The sequence below is a fragment of the Pseudorasbora parva genome, chromosome 2, assembly GCF_024679245.1.
Source record: "Pseudorasbora parva isolate DD20220531a chromosome 2, ASM2467924v1, whole genome shotgun sequence".
NCBI lineage: Eukaryota > Metazoa > Chordata > Actinopteri > Cypriniformes > Gobionidae > Pseudorasbora > Pseudorasbora parva.
This window is the reverse complement of record NC_090173.1, coordinates 17,690,650-17,714,327: the sequence shown is the minus strand read 5'-3', so window position 1 is coordinate 17,714,327 and position 23,678 is coordinate 17,690,650. Positions and strand designations below refer to the sequence as shown.

General features: G+C 39.3%; 1 protein-coding gene across 1 annotated transcript; it reads left to right on the top strand.

The window, feature by feature from the left end:
• The first annotated feature begins 460 nt into the window (after positions 1–460).
• ubald2 (UBA-like domain containing 2) lies at positions 461–21,803 on the top strand. The gene is made up of 3 exons (XM_067457718.1): positions 461–775; positions 12,939–12,992; positions 19,560–21,803. Exons 1-3 carry the CDS (start codon positions 656–658, stop codon positions 19,923–19,925), a joined length of 540 nt encoding a protein of 179 aa, XP_067313819.1. The 5' UTR covers positions 461–655; the 3' UTR covers positions 19,926–21,803.
• Positions 21,804–23,678: the final 1,875 nt, after the last annotated feature.

The window sequence follows — 23,678 nt, the reverse complement described above, 5'->3', positions numbered from 1 at the left end:
GTATTTGCTCTGGCTCTTGTTTGAAATAATTTTGTCCTTTGTTCTGTTTCAAACTGGTGATTTTTCTGGATTTAAAAAATCTTGGAAACATTTGGGATAATGTGTACAAGTCAACAAAATATATAACATTGTTCTAGTGGTTTTTGGATATTTTAATTCAAACAAATCTTACATATTGTGCCTTTAAAATAAGAATTGCCTATGTTGATTTCATAGTGACTTTAAAAGACACATTATAGTGTAATGGACTGTGTCCAGTAAAATGTAAACAGAAAGTATTCATCTGAGCAATAACTGCGTTTTGCCTTCCTGCTTTTCTGACCAATGAGGGAGCTCATGCCGATCGCCAGTGTCCAACCACGCGCGACGCGTTTCTTTAAATTACGTCACTTTAGCCGACTGGTAATTTGTCGATGGACCAATGGGACGCCCGTGTGTACTCGCTGTTTTGGCTTTGTGGCCAATCAGAGGCCGCGCTCGGGTTTGTTGTTGGTGATGATGATGATGATGACATGAAAATATTTGTTGTTACTGGAAGGAGAGCGAGAAGAGAGCGTGAAGGAAGGGCCTGGCAGGGACGCTCGCTTTCAACGAACATACACCCATCGTACGGTGATATCCGTTCACGGGAGTCGCGGAGGAGCGAATAGCGGCGATGTCGGTGAATATGGACGAACTGAGACATCAAGTGATGATTAACCAGTTTGTTTTGACTGCGGGCTGCGCGGCGGATCAGGCGAAGCAGCTTCTGCAGGCGGCGCACTGGCAGTTCGAGGTAACCGCTCATTAATAATCGAGATTAACGTTTTATAACAGCCTTTTATACCACGGATCACTTATGTGAGTGTGTATGAACGCCTGGTTTCTCTATGTGTGTTCGCCCGTCGCACCGGATGCATTCACCGCATTACAGAAAGCCACGTCGCGTTTGTTTGCATGTAAACAATGAGTAAAGCGTTTCTCGCTCGATACGGTGATGTTTTCATGGCTTTCTAAGGGCTGTTAGCCTGATAGCCAGTCTGAGGCAGAGCAGCTTTGTGTTTGAATCCACACTAAAGCCACTGAGATTAGCTGTCTGTGTAATATACAGACCAAAGACACTGCCTGACGGAAACCATCACGATGTGTGTGTTTTATACTTATGTAAATGAAGGCAAAGGTGCTCGGGGAGGAAGCAGTGTTGAAATGTGCTGGTTTGACGACTTATTCAAACATGCAAGTGGATGGGTGGAAGGTACAGAGATGAATAAATGGATGTATAGATGGGGTCATACATTGATGCATATATTTGCATTTATTCTTTTAGAGGACGAATTCAGCATACACATTGTATCAGTCCATGCATTTTTTTGGATTCAAACCCATGATGACCTTGGTGTTGATTGTACACATGGATAGAGAGATGGGTAGATAAGACAGATGTGACTCACTAGACATAACCATCATTCAGTTACTGAGCATACGTGAACACAAAATCACCCAGAGATGTTTGTTTCAAAGATAAGCAAAACAGTCAAAATACTGCCAAACAACCATGACGGAAGATCAGTACAAAAATGGTACATACTAGGGGTGTAACAATAACAATATATATCACAGCACAAAAAGGCAACAATATGTATCGTGGATAGTGACAGTATATATTGAGTATTTACCCAAAATGAAAAATGACTGTGAGGGGAAAAAAGTATATCATATGTCAGTACAACATAACCACTATATATAATGTATTGCAATGGGGGAATAATATAATGTGCATCCTGATAATGCCAAATGTGACCCTGGACCACAGAACCAGCCATAAGGGTCGTATTAAAAAAAAAAAAATAGAGATGTAGCCTATACATCACCTGAAAGCTGAATAATGAAGCTTTCCATTGATGTATGGTTTGTTAGGATGGGACAATATAGTGAAAATCTGAGGGAGCAAAAAAATCAACATATTCAGAAGATCACCTTTAAAGTTGTTCAAATGAAGTCCTTAGCAGTGCATATTACTAATAATAATACATGTTTGATGTATTTACAGTAGGAACATTTACTAAATATCTTCATGGAACATGAGATTTACTTAATATCGTAATGATTTTTGGCATAAAAGTAAAATGGATAATATATATTTTATATTTCCCTCTAGGGAAAATGTATTTCTCAAATGATCACCTCTTTAATCAATTGTAAAAAAACCAAAACAAAAATCCCTTTTACCAGACGTCTTGGAGTATCGCATTGTAAGCAAATTGTGACTTGTATCATTACACCCCTAGTACATACAAATAAGTGTTGCATTTCATGTCTATTTGTTATATTTTTGATCTATTATTTGTAATAATTGTTACCGTTTTATGGCAGCTCACATTTGAAGTGCCGTGTGGTTTTTTTGAGTGTTTCCTGTAAGGAAGAAGTGTTTGCCACAAACGGACATGCCTCAGAGACGATCTCATCAGCAGTGTTGCAACACACTCATAGATGGAGAGAGAAGATTTTTTTATTTATTTACATTCCCTGGTGAAAGAAAATTCAGCCAAATGAACCCAAGCGCACTTTAATCATTCACTTCCTCTCACATGTGTGTTTGTTCCTGTTGTGGGTTTTGTTAGTAGGTTCATTGTTTTGATTGTTCGGAACGGTCGAGTACAGGACACACACACACTGGTTTGACTAGTTAATGTGGTATTGTTTATAAAGTAGACATGCGTGCTGTAAGCCAATGAGCAAGTCAGTTCCCTTTAGCTCAACCCTAGTAAGTAAGGTAAAGTTTACTCTAGTCACAACAAGCTGTGTTTGGACTGGAAGGCTGCCTGTTTTTATGTAAAACAGCTTTTATTGATAACGGTAAACATACAAACACTAGCACACTATGTCGATGTCACATGACCTTATTGCATGGAAATTTGATTTAGGACGTGGCGTCCAGTTTATTTTGCTTGATGTAAAAATAATATAGGCCTAGTTTTTTCTTTTCTTTTTTTTGGGCAGACGAATCAAATAAGGAGGCAAAGAAAAGAGGGCCGATTCATTCATCCTACTGGACCTGAGAAGTTGAGTGCACTGCATTGTGGGAAAGGTTTCCATGCAGTGTGCTTTGTTTTACTGCATCTAACATTGCATACTTTCTCTGAGTAGATTACGAGTATGACTATTAATGGGATAGATCACCCAAAAATGAAACTGACTCCATGATTTACTCACCCTCAAGTCATCCTATAGGTGTATATGACTTTCTTCTTTCAAACGAATACAATCTGAGATATAAAAATGTCTTGTCCCTCTTCCAAGCTTTATACACATCGAGGAATAACAGTCAATTTTATTAGTTACTTTTCTTAAATAAGACATCCTTAGTGACATGCAGCCTACAAACACAACCTTGAGACTTAGCTATAGTTATCGTTGTAGTTGTCTTTATAGTTAATGTTTCTTGGCCTTAAAGGTATAGCTCACCAAAAATGAAAATTACCCCATGATTTTTTCACCCCCAAGTCATCCTAGGTGTTTTTGACTTTCTTCTTTCAGACTGGCAGCCCAAAATTTGCGCAAAAAAAGTGCTTACATCCATTATAAAAGTTCTCCACACGGCTCCGAGGGTTAATAAAGGCCTTCTTTAGTGAATCAATGGATTTGTGTAAGAAAAATATCCATATTTAACACGTTATAAAGTAAAATATCTAGCTTCCGACGGACCGCCTTCTGTATTCAACTTATGCAGAAAGCCCGGGAGCTGTGTGGAGCACTTTTATAATGGATGGATGCACTTTTAGGCACTTCAAATTTTGGGCTACCATTCACTCCCATTATGAAGCTGGGAAGAGCCAGAACATTTTTAATATAACTGATTGTATTTTTCTGAAAGAAGAAAGCCATGTACACCTAGGATGGCTTGAGGGTGAGTAAATCATGGAGTCATTTTCATTTTGGGTGACAATCTTTGCATACTGTGTATAGTTGGGCACACTAAACTTGTTTGTCAGGGCATGGTGTTGTCATAACGGTTTCCTCATATACTGTGGTTAGTGTTTGTTAACTTTTACTGGTCTGTGTTTTGATTGTGAAAGAAAGGAAGTCAACCACACCTTCACTAACAGATATGCTTGTGTTTACATTCTCAGCAGTGACGTTCCCCATTTCTCCTGAAGTATCGGCAGCGTCCAGATGGTTTCTCAAACGCGTCTCTTTCTGAGCAATCTGTTGTGGCTGCTGTAGTTTGAACAGGTGGTCTCTCTCTCTCTGGTGTGGGGTAGTCGCGGTTTGATTGATTGTACCAAGTGCATGTCTAGGACAAGTGTCCCCTTTGGATCGCTATGGCTCTTTTACGATGTATAGCTTCGGTGACAGATGAAGGGGTCAGAGAGATCTGCTCTTAACCTTCTGATCTCGTTCCGTGATAACATCAGGAGCGGAGAGCAGCCAGGGACAGCTAAAGCTTACACGCTGTAGAAGTATTTTAGTTTCAGGAATATCAGGGCAAAGTCTTGCCCAGTGTCTCCTCAAAGTTCATTTTGGTGAGCATCTCACATTCGCAGCGTCTCTTGCACCATTGGCGGACGCAAGTGCTGTGGTGTTGTGTTAGTAAAACCAAAGGGCAAAGGATGAACCTGAATAAACCGGAGAGGCTGTTGCCGTCTCCCCATGAGCCATAACCAAGCGACAGTGGTAAACATCTGTATTTGCAGCGTTACTCACCATGCAAACGTATTAAAGTTTGGAACCGAAATCTAAGGTATGATTCGGGCCAAGCCATTAAACCAAGTGTCGAATCCCTGAGATTTTCGAGTGTCCACATGACGGCATTTTGAGTCGCTCTAGCAGCATGTGTGTAGATTCTCTATTTGTCTCTGTCCCTTTCTGTTCACAACTGACCTGGTTTATTACGATGAGCATGCTGTGCGTTGGTGACATGGCTCTCCGTGGGCATGTTTCGTACCAGAGTAACAGCTGAAATCTGCAGCATTTGCAGAGAGACCAGATAGGACACTACTAGAAACTGACAGTAAGCATGATTATCAATGGTTTCCCTCGGTATTGTAATTAGGGATGCATGATATATTGGCCATCATATCGCTATTGGCCAATGTGTGTTAATTTTTAAATTTTAATATCGTTATCGCCCCGGTATATTAAAGCTGATAAATAATGGATTACTTCCTTCAGCTGAGACACTTCAGATGGACACTGTTCACCATGCTGGTTTTGATTTGCTTAAAATATGATTGGATTCACTCCAAAAAAGGAAAATACAAGTGCAAAATGTCATATAAGCTACATAAAATTATAATAAGAACATTATAAATGTCTGCTTGGGACATGGATTTTAAGGATATTTTTGTTTTTTGTAATCAGGCTCTCAAAAATTATAAAAAAAATCCAGATTTAAATTTATCAGCCAATATATTGGTTATTGGCTTACAAATATAAAGAAATATCTGTATCGGCAAAAATGTTCATATCTGTGCGAATTGTAATCGTGATTGCAATTTACATTATAATACTTTTTTGGGCTACCAGAATGTTTGCTTTATGTAGGATATACACATCAAAAGCAAGCTAAAAACCATATTTAAAGGGTTAGTTCACCCAAAAATGAAATTGATGTCATTAATGACTCCCCCTAATGTCGTTCCACACCCGTAAGACCTCCGTTCATCTTCAGAACACAGTTTAGGATATTTTAGATTTAGTCCGAGAGCTTTTCTGTTCCTCCATTGAATTTATGTACGGTATGCTCTGTCCCTTTCCAGAAAGGTAATAACTTTTTATCATTCATGATTCGGATCGCGTGTCAAACTGCTGAAATCATGTGACATTGGCGATCCGAATCATGAATCAAATCACTGATTCATATCCGTTCAAATCTTTATTCGAGGATTGAAAACAAACACGGAAGAAAAAAAGTCGTGGTTTTTGTTATTTTTGGACCAAAAGGTATTTTCGATGCTTCAAGAGATTCTAACTAACCCACTGATGTAGGGTTGGGTATCGTTTAGGTTTTTTATGATTCTGATGCCAAACGGGTACTTTTAAAATTGTACGGATGCCTGAACTGATATGATTTTTTATTTTATTTTATTTTTTAAAGAGCCACAAAACGATGGTGGATGACATTAAATAATGGCTTTTTATTGATTTTTTTTTTTCCATTCTTTAAATTGAACAGTTTATTAAAAGTTTAAAGTATACTTTAATATATAAATGGATACAAAACATAATTTACTTAAATTCACAGTAAAAGCTAAAGCCACATAACCCAACTACAATAGGACTAATTTAACACTAAATAACAGCAATAATACTAGTGATATTACAGCACTAATAACAGTAAAATAGTCTGTAGTCCAAACCAGCTTCAGCTCAGCATTATTTTGGTTTAGAACGCATCGCCTTATTGTTTCCATGGCAACGCATCGTGCTTCTCACATGACACAGTGCTGTATGACAGCTCGGCTTTATCGTTTTATTTAGTTTTCTTTTTTATTCAAAATATTCACAAAGTTGTTACCTATGTCATGAGCTATCTGATATTCTGATGTTCAAATATGTGTATGTGAATGTGTTTTGTCATAATGATCATGTTAGTTGATCTATAATGCGCGGTGGGCGCCTCCATGTTCGTTTGCGCCTCAGAAAAATCGCATCTGTCGGATTTACATCATGTAAATTCATCCTCGTCTCACGAAGTACATGAAAGTAAGTGACTGGTGAACTCGGAGAAGAATAGAGTAGTAAACTATTGTAACTTATATAATGTGTGTCTGATATGAATAAAACACATTAAATTATAACTGTCAGAAAGGATTGTTATTGCCACTTGCATAGACATCAGCGTGCTTTTGCCGCTACTAATGTGCATTTAAATGTCTGAAAGCTAAAATAAATGTGGTTGAAAACACTGAATAGTTGTGATATGTGACAAGCGCTGAGTGTGTCTGTCTCTGGCTAAGCGCCAGCCAAACCGCGAAAGCGCGTTTGATGGCACCGAAATGAGGAACCGAAATCTGCATTCTGATCTGGTCCGGTACATGCCGGTTGTATAGCTCCGGGTTTCGGTACCCAAGCCTACACTGACGTCACATATGGACTACTTTGATGATGTTTTTATTATCTTTCTGGAAAAGTACAGTATAGTGTTTATACATTCAGTGAAGGAACAGAAAGTGCTCAGTCTAAAAATAAAATATCTTTAACTGTGTTCTGAAGATGAACGGAGGTCTTACGGCTGTCGAACGACATTAGGGTGAGTAATTATTGACAGAATTTTCCTTTTTGGTTGAATAACCCTAAGTTAGTTTATTGCTGTTTTATGCATCAGTAAAGGAAGACAACGACTAAACAGCTTCGCGTTGGCGCTGCTAGCATGAATTACAAAACAGTTATTCCGCTTAAAATTATACATGGAACGTGAAAATACAACAAAATTGTGATTACTCTGATGCCGTCACTGATTGCAGGCTTTAAAGGACACACACACACACACACACACACACACACACACACACACACACACAAACACACACAAATAAAAAAGTATTTTACTCACCCTAATGTTGCTCCAAACCTGTATGACTTTACTTGTATTGGACACAAAAGAAGATATTTTGAAGAACATGGGTAACCAAACATTTGTTGGGCCCCATTGAAAATGTGTATAAATTATTGTAGGGCCCTTTGATATCTGCAATGCAGAAAACGCGGACAGAATCCAGTCCTAAAAATGTAATTTACTGTCTAATGCGGAATTTCATGAAATTTGCCCATCCTTTAAAAAACTTCCATCATAAGCATGAAGGCTCAAAGGTCTTCATGGCAACCTTACAAAAAAGTTAGTTTTTTAAAAATTGTATTTCAAATTTTTATTTTTTATGTTTTTAATTAATTAGACATGCTCTTTGATTAATACAAATGTAATTTAACCAATAAAATGGAGACCAAAAAAAAAAAACTCAAAAGGCACTGTTTTGTTAACGACATTCTTCAAGATATCTTTTATGTTCAGCAGAACAAAGAAACTCATACCGGTTTGGAACAACATGAGGGTGAGTAAATGATTTTTGGGTGAACTGTCCCATTAAGGTCAGGTGTGCTGGCATTTACAGTTTCTTATTTTGTAGTGATATTTATCGAAATACCCAAATTGTTGTGGCCAAGGAATTTCACACGCAGATTTTGCATCAGGTTCAAGATGGTCGCACAAATTCACAGCACTGACCAACAGAAAACTTGAAAATGGACTTTATAGCTTGTGATATTTCTTTATGATTGCGCCTTTACACTGTTCGTGTTCTCTGGTTTTGAACAAGAGCGTTATCTGCTCCACATTGTTTATAACAAGATTGTTCTAGATTTGTCACATCGCTTGTTTGCAGTTTGCATGTGATGTGTAACAAATTCATAATGATTTCAATTTAGATTCCAAAAAGCCCGTTGTCTATTGTCAAAAGTGTAGCGATTTGTATGAAGCTCGGCTCAACCTAACACAGAAGCAAATCATGCAACTTTCTGTCAGCCAATGTGGCAAACAAACGTGCACAACTTGAACTCTGGGAAATCTTTCGTCCTTATTTCAAATTTCCAATTGCTTGGATTCCTATTGAAATGACTGGATTTCGAGCCAAACAACAGTAAATGTGACTGCACCTTTAAGCTGTAATCAGCACAGTTTCTCGATTAGTTTGCGTTATAGTAGCTTTAAACTTAATCTCAATTTTGCTACCTAACCAAACAGCATTTTTGGCGGCCTTAAAAGGGATAGTTCACTCAAAAGGTAAAACTATCCCATTCTTTACTCACCCTCAAGCCATCCTAGGTGTATATGACTTTCTTCTTTGTGAGACAAATATAATCAGAGTATATATATATAATATATGAAAAATATACACAACACATTAGATAGTAAAATATCTAGCTTCCGGCTTTTCAGCTTACAGAAAAAGTGTAACTCGCATGACGATGAACATAGTGTTGCATTTTGAACTGCGAAAGGCATTACACTTTTGTAAGTTGAATACAGAAGGTGGCCTGTCTGAAGCTAGATATTTTGCTTTATATAGTTTTAAATGCTATGGGATTATTAGGGGATATAATAATTATCATTTTTGGGTGAACTATCCCTTTAAGGGCAATTCATACTGCACAACAAATGTCGACCAACGCAGACAGTCAGTACATCACTTCTAAGACATTTCACGACTCAACAAAAATCCAAATTCAACATGTTTAATTGGGGAAATCAGGCACTGACCAATAGCAACCAAGCCTGCAGTCTCCCTCTCAGACACTGAAGCTTTCGCGCCTCGATCGCCCCCCGGTGACCGGTCCCAGTGTAGCCGCCCCTCCGCGAGGCAAACTAAACAATACAATTACACTTCAAATATTTTTTCCCCAAAGTTAGTTTATGTCACTGAAGGCAGTTATCATCACAATGATTTCATTTCAAGTGTTCGTTTTTAAAATAAGTTTAGTTTTAGTTAGTTATTTGATGCTATAAAAACAGGGGGTGTGACATCATGATTGATGAGATCGATGTCTTCTCTGAGTGAAGTTGTCACTGAGGCAGTAACAGACTTTTTTTTTGGAATTTTTGGGAGCAGATTGGAGCTTTAGCTTTAATTTCTACATTTCCATAACCGTTTATTTCACACCAACGTAATTCATTGTTCTGCAGCCGCGAGAGTGTGGGTGGGCTTTTGATATTGCGACTGTACTTCCTGCTCTACTTCCTGCGCTCTACTGCGCAACTCCGGTCCCAAGATGTCAGCGCCGTGCAGGCCGCCTGAAAGCTTTAAATTTGGCAAGCGGAAATGGAGAATGCCGAGTCGTCCTTATTTTTTTACGGTCTATGATGGCAACAGATTGCGACAGGGGGTAACACACTGATCCGACAGCCCAACAAACATGTCTATTGTCGTAGGTTAGCATCTATTGCAGTGTGAATTGGCCTTAAGGCACGCTGAGGCATTCAGGTTAACACATGAATCCTTTCAACCTAGTCTGCATTGCATTTTCGTCAAGAGCTGCCAACCATTCAACTGGCGCATTGTGATATTTATCACTATTATACAACTCTGAAATCAGGTGTAGCAGAGATAATGTGCAAATTAGCTTGATATCAGAATGTCTTTCAAATATTCATTCATACGAAATCCAGTGATTAGCCTCTCCATTGGGAAGCTCATTGTAACAGCCATTTTTTAAGACCAATAAAAAACCTTTACCACCTCTAATTCCCAGAAATCCAAGCAAATCAGATTACAGACACGTCTGCCAAATATGCTATCTTGGATGGGTAGCTCACCAGTATCACTAGCTGGGCTGTGTATCTAATTTAGCCGTTCACCTCAGTGTTCGACAGTGTTGCTAGTTCGGATGCCAGGTTTGTACATTTAAGGAACCCTATTTTAGCAGTCAGTGCCAGTGTTAATACAATACAGATGCTCCCTGTTACAAGCGAGCATTGTTTATAGCCGTAACCGTGTGTGTGCAGTAGGAAATGAGCAATAGTCCGGCACTTAAATGAGAACAATCTTTGTACACATGATGGCGTTTGGGGGAGGGACGGATAAGATTTGATGACAAAGAACTCTGTGGTTCTGTAGCAGCGGAAACAATGGCGGATTGGTGAGTTCATCTTGATATGTGTGTCACGTCAAGCCGCAGACATTCCTGCACTAGCCGTGGCTGTTGTTAAACAAAACGAGAGAACAGGAGAGAGACTGGAGAGGGGGAAGGGGCCGTGCGGGGGATGAGAAGAGGGCGCTCGGCGAGGGAAGTGTTACCAAACGAGGGGTTGAGGGAGAGAAGGCCAGACACTCGTGTTGGGCAGTATTTTGAAGGCCATATCATTTAAGTTATCATCAACATGAAGACCCTACTCTTGACATTATATAATTGTTTTCACCCTAAATGAATCATTTATTCAAACTAGATTTGTATATCCAATGACTTCTCTTTTATTCATCTTTTTGAATAAGTCAACTTTCTTGGTATAATTAAGTAAGAAGGTTCAAGGGTTAGTTCACCCAAAAATTAAATATCAGTCATTAATTACTCACCCTCATGTCGTTCCAAACCTGTAAGACCTTCATTCATCTTCGGAAAACAAGTGAAGATATTTTCGATTAAATCCCTCTTCATAGGCAACAACATCATTGCAACTTTCAAGGCCCAGAAAGGAAGGAAAGACAAATAAATAGTGTAAAAAAAAATAGTCCATGTGACTTAAGTGGTTCAACCTTAATGTTATAATCATGCAAAAAACAGACAAAAATAAATTTATGATCCACACAATTTAAACACTAAAGATTTTAGTGTGCAAACGTATTATAGGATACTGGATGTTTTACAGTAACTAAATCAGTGCTATTTAAATGTCCGCATCCGGACCCCAACATGTTTTCATCCGAACCGCGAAACATAACAGAAGCACCATTTTCCTGTTTCTAATGAAGTGAGCAGAGTATCCACACCACAAGCGCTAATGATCGTTTGTAATAGTGATATTTCAGCAATATATCCTATAGTATTTTATCTAAAGCCAACACTCTTCATTCGAACCCGGTCAGCTCCCTTTTATGCGCGTTCTCTCTTTCCCCATACGCGAGCCACATTAACGGAGCTTAACGCTCAAACGCATGTCATCGTCTATCGTGATGTTTTACTGTAGACATCGCCCAACCCTATTGGCTGGCTCTTTTGCGTCAGCATCTCACGCATGCATTGGCTTCAGCCAATGGTAAGTCGCGTTCTTACCTAGAACCCAGAAGCTCTGCACTGCGTTTACAATGTCCACAACGTAGGAGAATGACACAGATGAGAAGAAATTAAGTAAAGTAACTATTTTTGGGGAAAGATCTTGGTTTGTGTTCTGAAGATGAACATGACGGATTTAAATTTTTGAGTGAACCCTTTCATTTTTAAACCTTGGTTAGTCCTTTGGCATAATCAAATGTGAGAAACATGCAGAAGAAAAAAAAACATTAAATAGGAAAGAATGTCAGAGTATGATAACGATATAAAATATCAGATGATTAATTCATGATTAGTTCAGGTAAAATGTGATTTGGTGCAAATCATGGTGCAACTTACTGCAATTTATTAATTAATTAATAAGTAATTATATTTGTTAAATACTTTTTTATCTTGAGAAATATCTTTTTTTAAAATCCATATAAAAATATACATTTGGAAATATTGATAAAGATGGAAATTTACTGATTTTAAATTACATTTTATCAGTCATAAGTCATAAGAGGTACGAATGTCCTGGGTCTCTCCTTCACTTTAACTTTTTTTTCCGTTTATCATCCACTAGACTTTCTTCAAAACTCAAGTGTAATCAAGGTTGGGGAAAGTTACTTTTAAAAGTAATGCGTTACAATAAAAAAGTTACTATTTGTGTTACTTAGTTACTTTTTGTGAAAAGTACCTAGGCAGGGCTTGATTGTTGCTTCCAGTTCTGTTTTTGGCAAATGTAAAGGCCATTTCATACCAAAAGTGAAATTAATAATGCCTAACTTGCATTACTTATTTGAAAAAGGAACTCAGATATTTTTATTGTACATTTAACAGTGATGCAATACTTTGCTAGTTTCTTTAAAAAAGTAATCTGATTACATAACTTATTTCCAATTACAGGTAGTAATAGTGATGCTTGTCTTGCTAAGCAAAAAAGGTGTTTGTGTGTTTTCCAATCTCACATTTTTCTGGAGCTCTGAGCTCGCATATAGTGTATCAGTTCTTAAAATCCTGCACAGATTGCGTGTGACGGTTTAGAAACCCTCTTTTAGATCACAGAGTGCTTGAACTGACTGACCCGTGGCCATCACAGGCAGGGAGGAGGGAGGAGAGGGCGACGCTTCCAAACCAGAGTTCCTCTGCCCATTCATGTTGTAACACCGCTTCCTCCGTCTCATCCCCATCTCTTTCTCTCTCTCTTTTTTTCACAGACGGCTTTGAGCTCGTTTTTCCAGGAATCCAACATCCCCAGTCATCACCAGATGGTAAGTGTGTTTAGCATGGGGAGAGAAGGGGAAAAAAGCAGTGCTGTGTTCAACATCCTGTCATTGTCATCAGACGGCCCGTTCTCAACATAGCATCTGAGAGAATAATGAGGGTCTGGACTTCCTGAGGGCCACAAATATTATTAAAGATACACTTCATTAGGCTAGATGTTCTGCGTGTAGTAGGGAGGAAGTTTTGTGTTGTGAATCTTAGTGTGTTTCTACAGGATTGGTCTTTATTATAATTTTTTTATGAATACATATTATTATTATTATTATTAATTTCTGTTCTTCTCCTTGTGTGCGCCTTCAGCGCGTTTCGTCTCGCTTTTATCACGGTTATTATCACGATATTAAAACGATATCTTTGCAATGAATTTGCAAAGAAAGTGTTGTCATAGTATAACAGCTTTAAGAACTCTTTGTAATAACAAAAATAACTCTGTTTATGTTTAAATACAATAATACAATGCACCAAAAATATATAAAAGTCAAAATTTCAAACAGATTAAAGTGCAAAAGAATTAAAGAACAACAGGTACCGCATAACAATAAGGTCTGATTATTTAATGCATTAACTAAGATAACTAACATTTGTTACAAAAAGTGTTATGTTTTTGTTAATGTTAGTTGAGAAATACAACTGATCATTCTTAGTTTTATCTTAGGTCTATTAAATAAATTCTTTTGATTTTAGTAATGTTAACAGTAACTAAGAAAATAACATTACTTAGAATAATTAATTCTTTATAATTATTTTTCATTGTCAGTTTGGTAATAATGAATTAACATGTTAACAAATGAAGCTCAAAGTTTTACTGAACAATAATAAATAATCAGAAAGTGTATAATCATTAGGGCATGTAGTCCAGATTAAAATATAAAAATGTTTAAGTTTGAAAATAAATAACCTATTAAGTCTTAGTATTAAGTATTTGGTGCTGTGATGAACAACATTGTGATTACAAAAAACGAATGGCTGTTTTAAAAACTTCACAGACGAGGTTGCTTTTGTTTGCGGGGTTTCCGGGGTAACCGCTGCATTCTGCAGTTCATCAGCGCCCTCTGCTGTCAGTGAACGCGCGCTTCATTCAGCAGCGCGTCTCCTTCGGGCTTGTTTGCATCTGAGCGCGTGGGTACGCAGAATACAGCGGTGTTGAGCATTTTATACGGTTGATGGGCAAAGTATTCTTAAGTGCATTATGAAAAATATAAAATGTAGTAATTGTTAATAAATTATTATTCACGGTATTTTGAAGTCCGCACGATAACCATATTGTGCATATTCATTATCGTGATATATCGCATTATTGAAAATCGGCACGTCTAGTCCCCATCTGAATATGGGCATAGAGGCGGGATGTGGGTAAAGCTGAGGTGCCTGGTTGCTAAAACCACTCCCGCCTAGCTCAATGTGATCAAGCTAGCTTAGGCTAAGGAGCCAATGGTATATGCTACTGGTAGCATAGAGGTTACTAGTCGGGGGTATTGGCGGCTTGTTTCATCCTACAGCTAATCACATTCTGGAGTGCAGTAAAGTTTAATCAAAATGAATAAATAACATTTATATTTGAATTTCACTCAACCAGAAAAAGTGGAGCCCAGACTTATTGGACTGTCTGTTAGTACAATTAACTGCACAGCAAGCCATTGTATTTGATAAACTTATCAAGATTTTAACGATTACTGTGAGACTTGGCATTTAGATAAAGCACATTTAGCTTAAGCACCGGCATAAAAAAAACTCTTCATTAAGTGTCTCAGTAGACAAACTATCGCTTCCCTCTCTGCTGGATATGAGTAGAGTAAATGTAGGGCGGGGCTTGTTTTTCTCCATGGGGAATTGATTGGATGGTTTGGGTTTGCTATTGGTGGATCTCATGTGAGTGGCAGGTTGCCCCGCCCTCACACCAGTAAACGCATCATCAGAGAAGAGATGAGCTTCAATAGGGAGGGGAAAATATTTTGATTTAAGATTACGAGGACTCATGATCCTTAAATAAAGTCATATATAATGAATACAGCAATACTCCATTTTTAATGATTTCATGGTGACTTTAAAAGAGTATCTAATACAGCCTGAAAATCTTCCGGCCGTGACTCCCCCTCATGTGTCCGTATCCCTGGATGTAGTCTTCTCACTGATTTAAAGACGAGCTGGACACAACCCTCAGCGATTGGAGCAGATCTCAGCCAGCCGTTGAGTGTTTGATCAGGCATGTGGTCTGGGGATTGATGAGGTGATTTCTGTGTCTGTACACGCAGATGCAGCTGTTTTTGAACCTCATCAGACGGCTGAAACATGAGCCGAGCCGTTTCCTCTCGGACAAAAGCAGACTTGCAACCGCCGTTCTTCAGTCTGCCGAGGGTTACACAATCAGTTTTTCTTCTCACAAAACCAGTCCCTGTGGACATGCCACGATATGATTCTTGCAGTCATGCTGCGTTTTAAAAGATCAACGTCAGCCTCCACCCACGGCATGTGCGTGCCTGAATATGTGTGTGTGTGTGTGTGTTTCTCTCCCTCTTTTAATCTGGCTGAATGTGAAGGGAGTGTGTTTAAGAGAGCCAGAGGCAGGAAGTGTAGCTGTGTTTGTTTTTATTTTGAGAGCAGCCATTACATCATGCAGCTGGAGACCATATATGGACAAAGGGGCGGAGCAAAGCCAAAAGCAGGTTCTGATTGGATCAGAAGCATTTGTGTGTGTTTGTGCCATTACTGCTCAGTGTGTGTGAGTGTGTCTATATGATACAGATGCAGTCACACAAAGAAGACATTTATAAACACACGGGACTCATTTCCTGAGGGCTGCAGATGTACTTATGAATCGCTTCCGTTTTTGTTCAAAATAAAAAAATAAAGAAATAATTTGCACTTCATTTTATCTTAAAGCTACATTATGTAACTTTTTTTTTAAGAGGGTGCCTATTCAAAACAAAAGCGTAGTTTGATGACGTCAAGTTTAAGAGCAGACTCTTGGCACATATGGTCTTCAAAAACCGGAAACCGAAGGTAACGCAGATATGATGCAATTGACAGGCGACTCCCTCAGACGTCCCAGCTCCTTGGTTAAAATGGCAATTTTCTCACAATTTACAAATTTACATTTGGGATAGTGTAACTGAACAAAATATATAACACTGGCCTGGTGGTTTTGGGATATTATACTGCAAAAATCCTACATGGTGCATATTAAGTACAGTTTTCTATAAACTATTTGCTGTAATGGTAAAGTGGATTTTTTTATTTTTCCTTAAGCCAACATTTCCTGTGACTTACCAGCAACAAATATTTTGTAAATTATAGTAAGTTGTCAGCAGCACCAGGGCTTCGAATCTCTCTTGAGGCAGTGCAGAGCCCCATACAAAGTCCCTCTGGTCTCAAACAGGTCCTTTGACATCCTGTCTGCAGGTCATGTTTACGCTGGGCCTGGCACACACTGTTATGACTGTCCTTGAAAGGGAGTCTCATAGCAAAACACTCCACCCTCCACGGGCCTGCGCAGTTCAAACCACTCACTGGAGACTGTAAACGTACACAGTTTGTCTCTCTCTCTCTCTCTCGATATGAAACAAAGTCTCAGATTTCAAATTACGTCCATTTTATTACAAAATTAAAAAACATAAATACCACTTTGGTGCTGTGGCATGAGATCGCTCTGGCTTATACTGGCGCAGCTCAAGTGGAGCGCCCATTAACTGATCTTCTCTTCCACTTTAATAGCAGTCACAGCGCAAGATAAACTTTAATGACCATCTGAAAGTGTGTAAAAAGATACAGGACAACTTTCAGTTAATATGCTAATTAGCTAGTGACTTGAGTGAATTTGAAAATGGCTGGAGACAAAAATATGAAGCAAAATACAAAATGTAAGATCGGTGTGTAGTAAAACCGTACGGTGTTTTTCCACTCGCAGAGTTGATGTGAACCCTGAGGAGGGTGAAGATGTTTTGACCTTTTTCAGTGTTTATGTCCATACTGATGACCTACTTAACAGACCGATCTGTGTTTTTGTCCCTTTGACCCTCATCATAGCTGCTCTACTGAAATTAAACTCCATAAACTCCTCTGCTGACAAACCCTTCCTCTATATCAGTCATTTGATCTCTCTCTCTCTCTCTCTCTCTCTCTTTCTCTCTCTCTCTCTTCTCTCTCTCCTCTCTCTCTCTCTCTCTCTCTCTCTCTCTCTCTCTCTCTCCTCTCTCTTCTCTCTCTTCTCTCTCTCTCTCTCTCTCTCTCTCTCTCTCTCTCTCTCTCTCTCTCTCTCTCTCTCTCTCTCTCTCTCTCTCTGTGGTTATTAAAGAAGCAGTTATCAGGAGCTCAAACTGCTGTCGATTATATGTGGCCTACTTTTCTTTATAACACAGGGACAGCAGAGAGACCAGTGCAAACAAAACTCACGCTTTATGGGAATCATGGGACTGATGCTCAGCAAAGTGTTGTTCAGTTTGAACATCTGACCCTGCTTACTGAGCATATACCTTTGTTTAAGAGTCCCTTAAGCCTCATCTGTATCTGACATGTGCGTCTATTTGTGACGTATGTGATTACAAACTTCACATCAGGCCTTTACGGCTCATAGCCGCATATAGTACGTCGTTCACATACTAAAACGCAACACACACCTCCTTTTACAGACCGCTGGGGAAAATGTCTTTCACTATACTACGGATAGCCAATCATAGGGGTTGTTTGCATATATAGAAGTCTTAGGTACAGTATAACTTTTTTTTATAAATCTTTTTTTGTTTGTTCATTTTATTCAAAATAAATGCAATTCATACTTGCATTCACTTGAATGCTCCTTTTCTTTGAGTGATGGATGGATGGACGGAAAAATAGATGGAGAGCATAGGGATGGGTGGATAGATGGACAGACAGAGGGATTAATGGATGGATAGACAGTGGGATGGATGGATGGATGGATGGATGGGAAGAGAGAGATGATTGGATAGACAGAAAGATGGATTTATAGACAGTTGGTGAGATGGACGAATGGATAGACAGACAGACAGTGAGATGGATGGATAGACGGATTGATGGATGGATGGATGGATGGATGGATGGGAAGAGGGAGATGATGGGATAGACAGAAAGATGGATTTATAGACAGTTGGTGAGATGGATAAATGGATAGACAGACAGTGATATGGATGATAGACGGATTGATAGACGGATGGATGGATGGATGGGAAGAGAGAGATGATTGGATAGACAGAAAGATGGATTTATAGACAGTCGGTGAGATGGATGAATGGATAGACAGACAGTGAGATGGATGGATGGATGGATGGATGGATGGGAAGAGAGAGAGATGATTGGATAGACAGAAAGATGGATTTATAGACAGTCGGTGAGATGGATGAATGGATAGACAGACAGTGATATGGATGATAGATGGATGGATAGACGGATTGATAGATGGATGGATGGATGGATGGATGGATGGATGGGAAGAGAGAGATGATTGGATAGACAGAAAGATGGATTTATAGACAGTCGGTGAGATGGATGAATGGATAGACAGACAGTGATATGGATGATAGATGGATGGATAGACGGATGGATGGATGGATGGGAAGAGAGAGAGATGATTGGATAGACAGAAAGATGGATTTATAGACAGTCGGTGAGATGGATGAATGGATAGACAGCCAGTGAGATGGATGATAGATGGATGGATAGACGGATTGATAGACGGATGGATGGATGGATGGGAAGAGAGAGAGATGATTGGATAGACAGAAAGATGGATTTATAGACAGTCGGTGAGATGGATGAATGGATAGACAGCCAGTGAGATGGACGGACGGATATAGAGACTACTTCTTAGAAATTATACCAATTTTACTATTTATATAATTATTTAGGGAAAATAAGATTATAAGAAGTTTATTTTTCAAACAAAAATCTATCATATTTGAACAAAACTGCTTATTAGTTTATCCACAAAGTCAGTCATGTTGTGCGACCAGCATGAGTTAAGAAACGTAAAACAGGAAAGGATTTTATAAAGGACCCTTGCAGAAATTCTTGACTGCATTTGAAGTTCAGTAAGTGTCTTAAAATCTCAGAGAATTTGTCCTGTTGATATCAAGTCAAGGTTAGTTCAGACTGTAAAATAAAATGTGGTTCAAATACTTAAGTGATATCTTTAAATTTATAATTCATGATATTTGTTCGTGTAAATCCTGTAACGTTCTTATCTTGGTAGTATGGTGCAAGGAAAATGATTTGCTTTTATTTGATGGTTACGCCATATGACATTTCTAGAGTCAATAAATTAAAATGTTTCATGAAAAGTTTCAATATTTTAAATGATTCATTTTACTTTCATTCTAATTTAAAAGTTTTAGTCATTTAATTTTGTTGAGTTTTGGTACATCAAGTTAAACTAAATGAAAATGAGCAATGTTCCTTTGGAAACTAGCTGAAATTATAAAAAACAATTAGTTATAATAACCCTGCATGTTTTTAAACCGTATTCTTCCTTTTTGCCATGTAGACTGATTGCCCAGCACACAAACTGAGCTGATGATTGTTTGTGTGTGTGTGTGTGTGTTTAGATGTGCACTCCACGCAACACTCCAGCCACGCCACCCAACTTCCCCGACGCCATCACCATGTTCTCCAAGCTGCGGACGTCCGAATGCGGCGGCAGTGGCGGCAGCGGAGCCGGCGCTTCTGCACAGGTGTCTATGGCCTGCTCTCCTCCTCCTCCCCACTCCTCCGCACAGGGCTTCGGCTCTTTCTGGGCCTCCTCGCCGCCCAACCACCAGCCCGTTTGGCTGCCCCCGTCCTCTCCCACCGGCCACCACGCGCTCCATCACCACCACCATCACATGCACCAGCCGCTCACGTGGCCGCCCGTCTCCCAGCCCGCCAGCGGCCAGCAGACTCCCGTCATTTCAGCCCTGCACGGCCAGAGATGAGACTCTGCAGAGGGGGGCGGGGGTGGTGAAGCAGAGAGGGTGTAAATTGGGGTTTTACGGGGTGGGAATACTCACTGAGACTTTGGATGGCCAAGGGGGAAAGACATGGTACTCTTTCTTTCAGTTTTCTAAAGATGAACAATCTCCCTTCTCTCGGAGATCTGGTTTAGTTCTTTTATCTATTGTCGATTTCATTTCTGGCCGAAACCTGGGAAGAACCACTATGAAAACAAATTATGGAAGTAATAAAAGGAGTCCCAAAGAAGTTCACTCTCCCAACAGCGGAGGGAAGCCACGGAGTCGTGTGTGAATCTTCGGACTCTCTCCTCCTCTGTAGCGCTGTGTCGGCAACACACACTGGCAATAAAACGGCCGACGGACAGTAAGACTGAGCGGCATATCATGGTGGGCGTGCTGTTCTGCATCCCGGGAGAAAGCAGCGCGAGGCCGTTTCTGTAGGCATAGTTTTCTGTTGCGTTTCATGACTACCGACGGTTTGTTCAAAACGCACATTTTCAAGTGCATATGGCCTCGGACTGAGATGCTGAGTTGAATTTATTGTGAATCATCATTAAAAAAACAAACAAACAACCTTTTTGTTCAAGATAAACCAGGAAATGACCGGGAACGGTTTGCAATAATCCCGGTCAGAATTGTTTCAAATGACACATACGCTTGATTTTATTTTTCAGTAATGATGACTTTAAATGCAAAGTTATTTTTTGTTTGGTAAATTCCCAACTTTTATCTTGTACACAGTTAAATCAGGAAAGCTTATTGTGTTTAAACTAAAACTGTGCTGGAGAAATACAGACTCAAGCTTTAAAAAAAAAAAAGTCTTTTTTTTTTTTTACCCGCAGAAAACTAAAAATACTAGCACTACTGTTTGACTTGTAATGAGCGGCCTGATGTTTGGAGGTCCACACAGCCGGCGCAGTGAAGCTCAGCTCCTGCTACCTCTGGACGAGGAGGGCGACGCCGGAGGCCTCGAATACCTCACGCTCTTTGCTGAACGCGCTGTGTGAAACCGATCCGGCTTGGCTCTGACTGGTCTAGTATCACTTATTGGCATTTGTGTCGTAAAGTCATAGAGCGGGAAGGCTGACCTTAGATCAGAACGTTGATTGGCAGCGGTATTCTGAGATGACCTGTTTCTTTAGTTTCACGTGAACGTCACCTTCCCTTCATTCGTTCATCTTAGACAATCACTTTTGCCGTTTGAATTTGTGGTTTAGTACAACCTCGTTCATTCGTTTAATTTGAAGCGACTGAAAACAAGGCTGTGAGGCGGAAAATGTACGTAACAAATGGATTTGCGGCTAAATTGTCGTGTTGTGTGTAAATCCATTTGCGGCTTAATTGTTGTGTGTATACCTGCGCGGCTAAATTGTTGTGTGTATACACGCGCTTGAATCCATTTGCGGCTAAATTGTTGTGTGTATACACACTTGAATCCATTTGCGGCTAAATTGTTGTGTGTATACATGCGTTTGAATCCATTTGCGGCAACATTTTCGTTTGTATACAAGCTCTTTAATCCATTTGCGGCTAAATTGTCTTGTGTATACATGCGCACGAATCCATTTGCGGCTAAATTGTTGTGTGTATACACGCGCTTGAATCCATCTGCGGCTAAATTTTCGTCTGTATACTTGCTTGAATCCATTTGCGGCAAAAATTTTGTGCGTATACACGCTTCAATCCATTTGCGGCAAAAAATTTTTTGTGTATACACGTGTTATGCATTTGCGGCTAAATTGTCTTGTGTATACATGCGCACGAATCCATTTGTGGCTAAATTGTGTTGTGTATACATGCGCTTGAATCCATTTGCGGCAAAAATTTTGTGTGTATACACGCGCTTGAATCCATTTGCGGCAAAAATTTCGTGTGTATACACGTGCTTGAATCCATTTGCGGCTAAATTGTTATACATGCGCAAATGCAATCATGGTTAAATTGTTGTGTGTATACATGCGCATAAATCCATCTGCGGCTAAATTTTCGTGCGTATACACGTGCTTGAATCCATTTGCGGCAAAAATTTTGTGCGTATACACGTGTTATGCATTTGCGGCTAAATTGTCTTGTGTATACACGCGGTTGAATCCATTTGCGGCAAAATTTTCGTATGTACACACGCACGTAAATCCATTTGCGGCTAAATTTTCGTATGTATACACGCACGTAAATCCATTTGCGGCTAAATTTTCGTATGTATACACGCACGTAAATCCATTTGCGGCTAAATTGTGTATACATGCGCAAATGCAATCATGGTTAAATTGTTGTGCATACATAAAGCTTAAATCCATTCGTGGTTAAACTGTCGTGTGTGTATACATGCGCTTGAATCCATTTGCGGCTAAATTGTTGTGTGTATACGTACGTAAATGCATTCATGGCTAAATTGTCGTGTGAATCAGCTCGCCTCACAGCTTTGTCTTCATTTGCATTTGTGTCTAATTCTGACTTTCTGGTTCCACTGAGGAATGATTTTGAGCATTAGCCATTTTTCATTTAATCATCGAGGGCTGATCAGCCAGCCTCTGCATTTCGGCCCAGAAAATGCATGTGAAATGCGAAAAGTCCCTTTGTTTTTGGAAAGCATGGGTAGATTGATGTGGCAGATAATTGTTTGGGCTTCCAATTGGTTTCGCTGTTGTTTGCTAAGTAGAAAGAAACCTAAAATATTGGTCTCCAAACGGTGAAGATACGTGCTATGGCCATCTAGAGAGTAGGTCATTTCCTGCTTAGAGGAATGCGAGTGTCCAACGGCAGTGGCTCTGATGTCAGTGTCTCGAGTGCCTTGAGGTTCAAAACGCTCTCCATTTTATTCAGCTGTTGCTCTGTCGAAATCTCGTAGCAACAGGGCCAGTACTCTCAAATGTCATCCTCTCCAGTCAAGCATTGACTGTTTGAACAGTTGGGCTGCCGTAGATCTCAGAGCGTCGGGATGTCACTGACACCACTGGCCGATGAGTCAGTTTGTGTTTGTGTGCTGTGATAAACAACAGACACAGTGAGTCATGAGCAATTCCTTCATCAAGAGAGAACCAATTAATTGGCAAACAACCTTTTGTATTGATTTCCCTCCTGTACTATCTGTTCTTTTCCCTTGTTGAGATTTGTATTTATATGTCTGACAAAAAAAGCTATGATCTGAAACCATTTTGGAGGTCATTGTGTTTATATTAAGGTCATAATAAATGATTTAATGACTATTGTGATTTGTGTTATTTGTCTTGAAAGTCTAACAAATGACCAAGTGTGTGCAACCGTTTCCGATAATAACACTTGTTCTGTAAGCGTCTCGGTATGTTAACGCACTCAAGCTGATCTCTCAGCTATCACATGTGACTGAAACTAGGACATGCTTGCACAACTTCACATGCAAGCAAGTTAAATATGATGATGTAAGCCTGATGTATCATGTTAGTTCACCCAAACATGACTCTTTATCAACACAAAAGGAGATGTTTTGAGGAACGTTCAAGTTGTTCTTTTCCAGCTCTTTGGTGGCAGTATTCACTTTATATAAAAACATCATTATATATATATACACACACACATACATACAAACATACAAACACACACACACACACACATATATATATATATATATATATATATATATATATATATATATATATATATATATATATATATATGTAAATGAAGGTGTAGAAGCATCTCAAGGATGATCAGAAGAAATGCAAAAGGGTCTGACTATTTAGGACCTTGTGATATTTC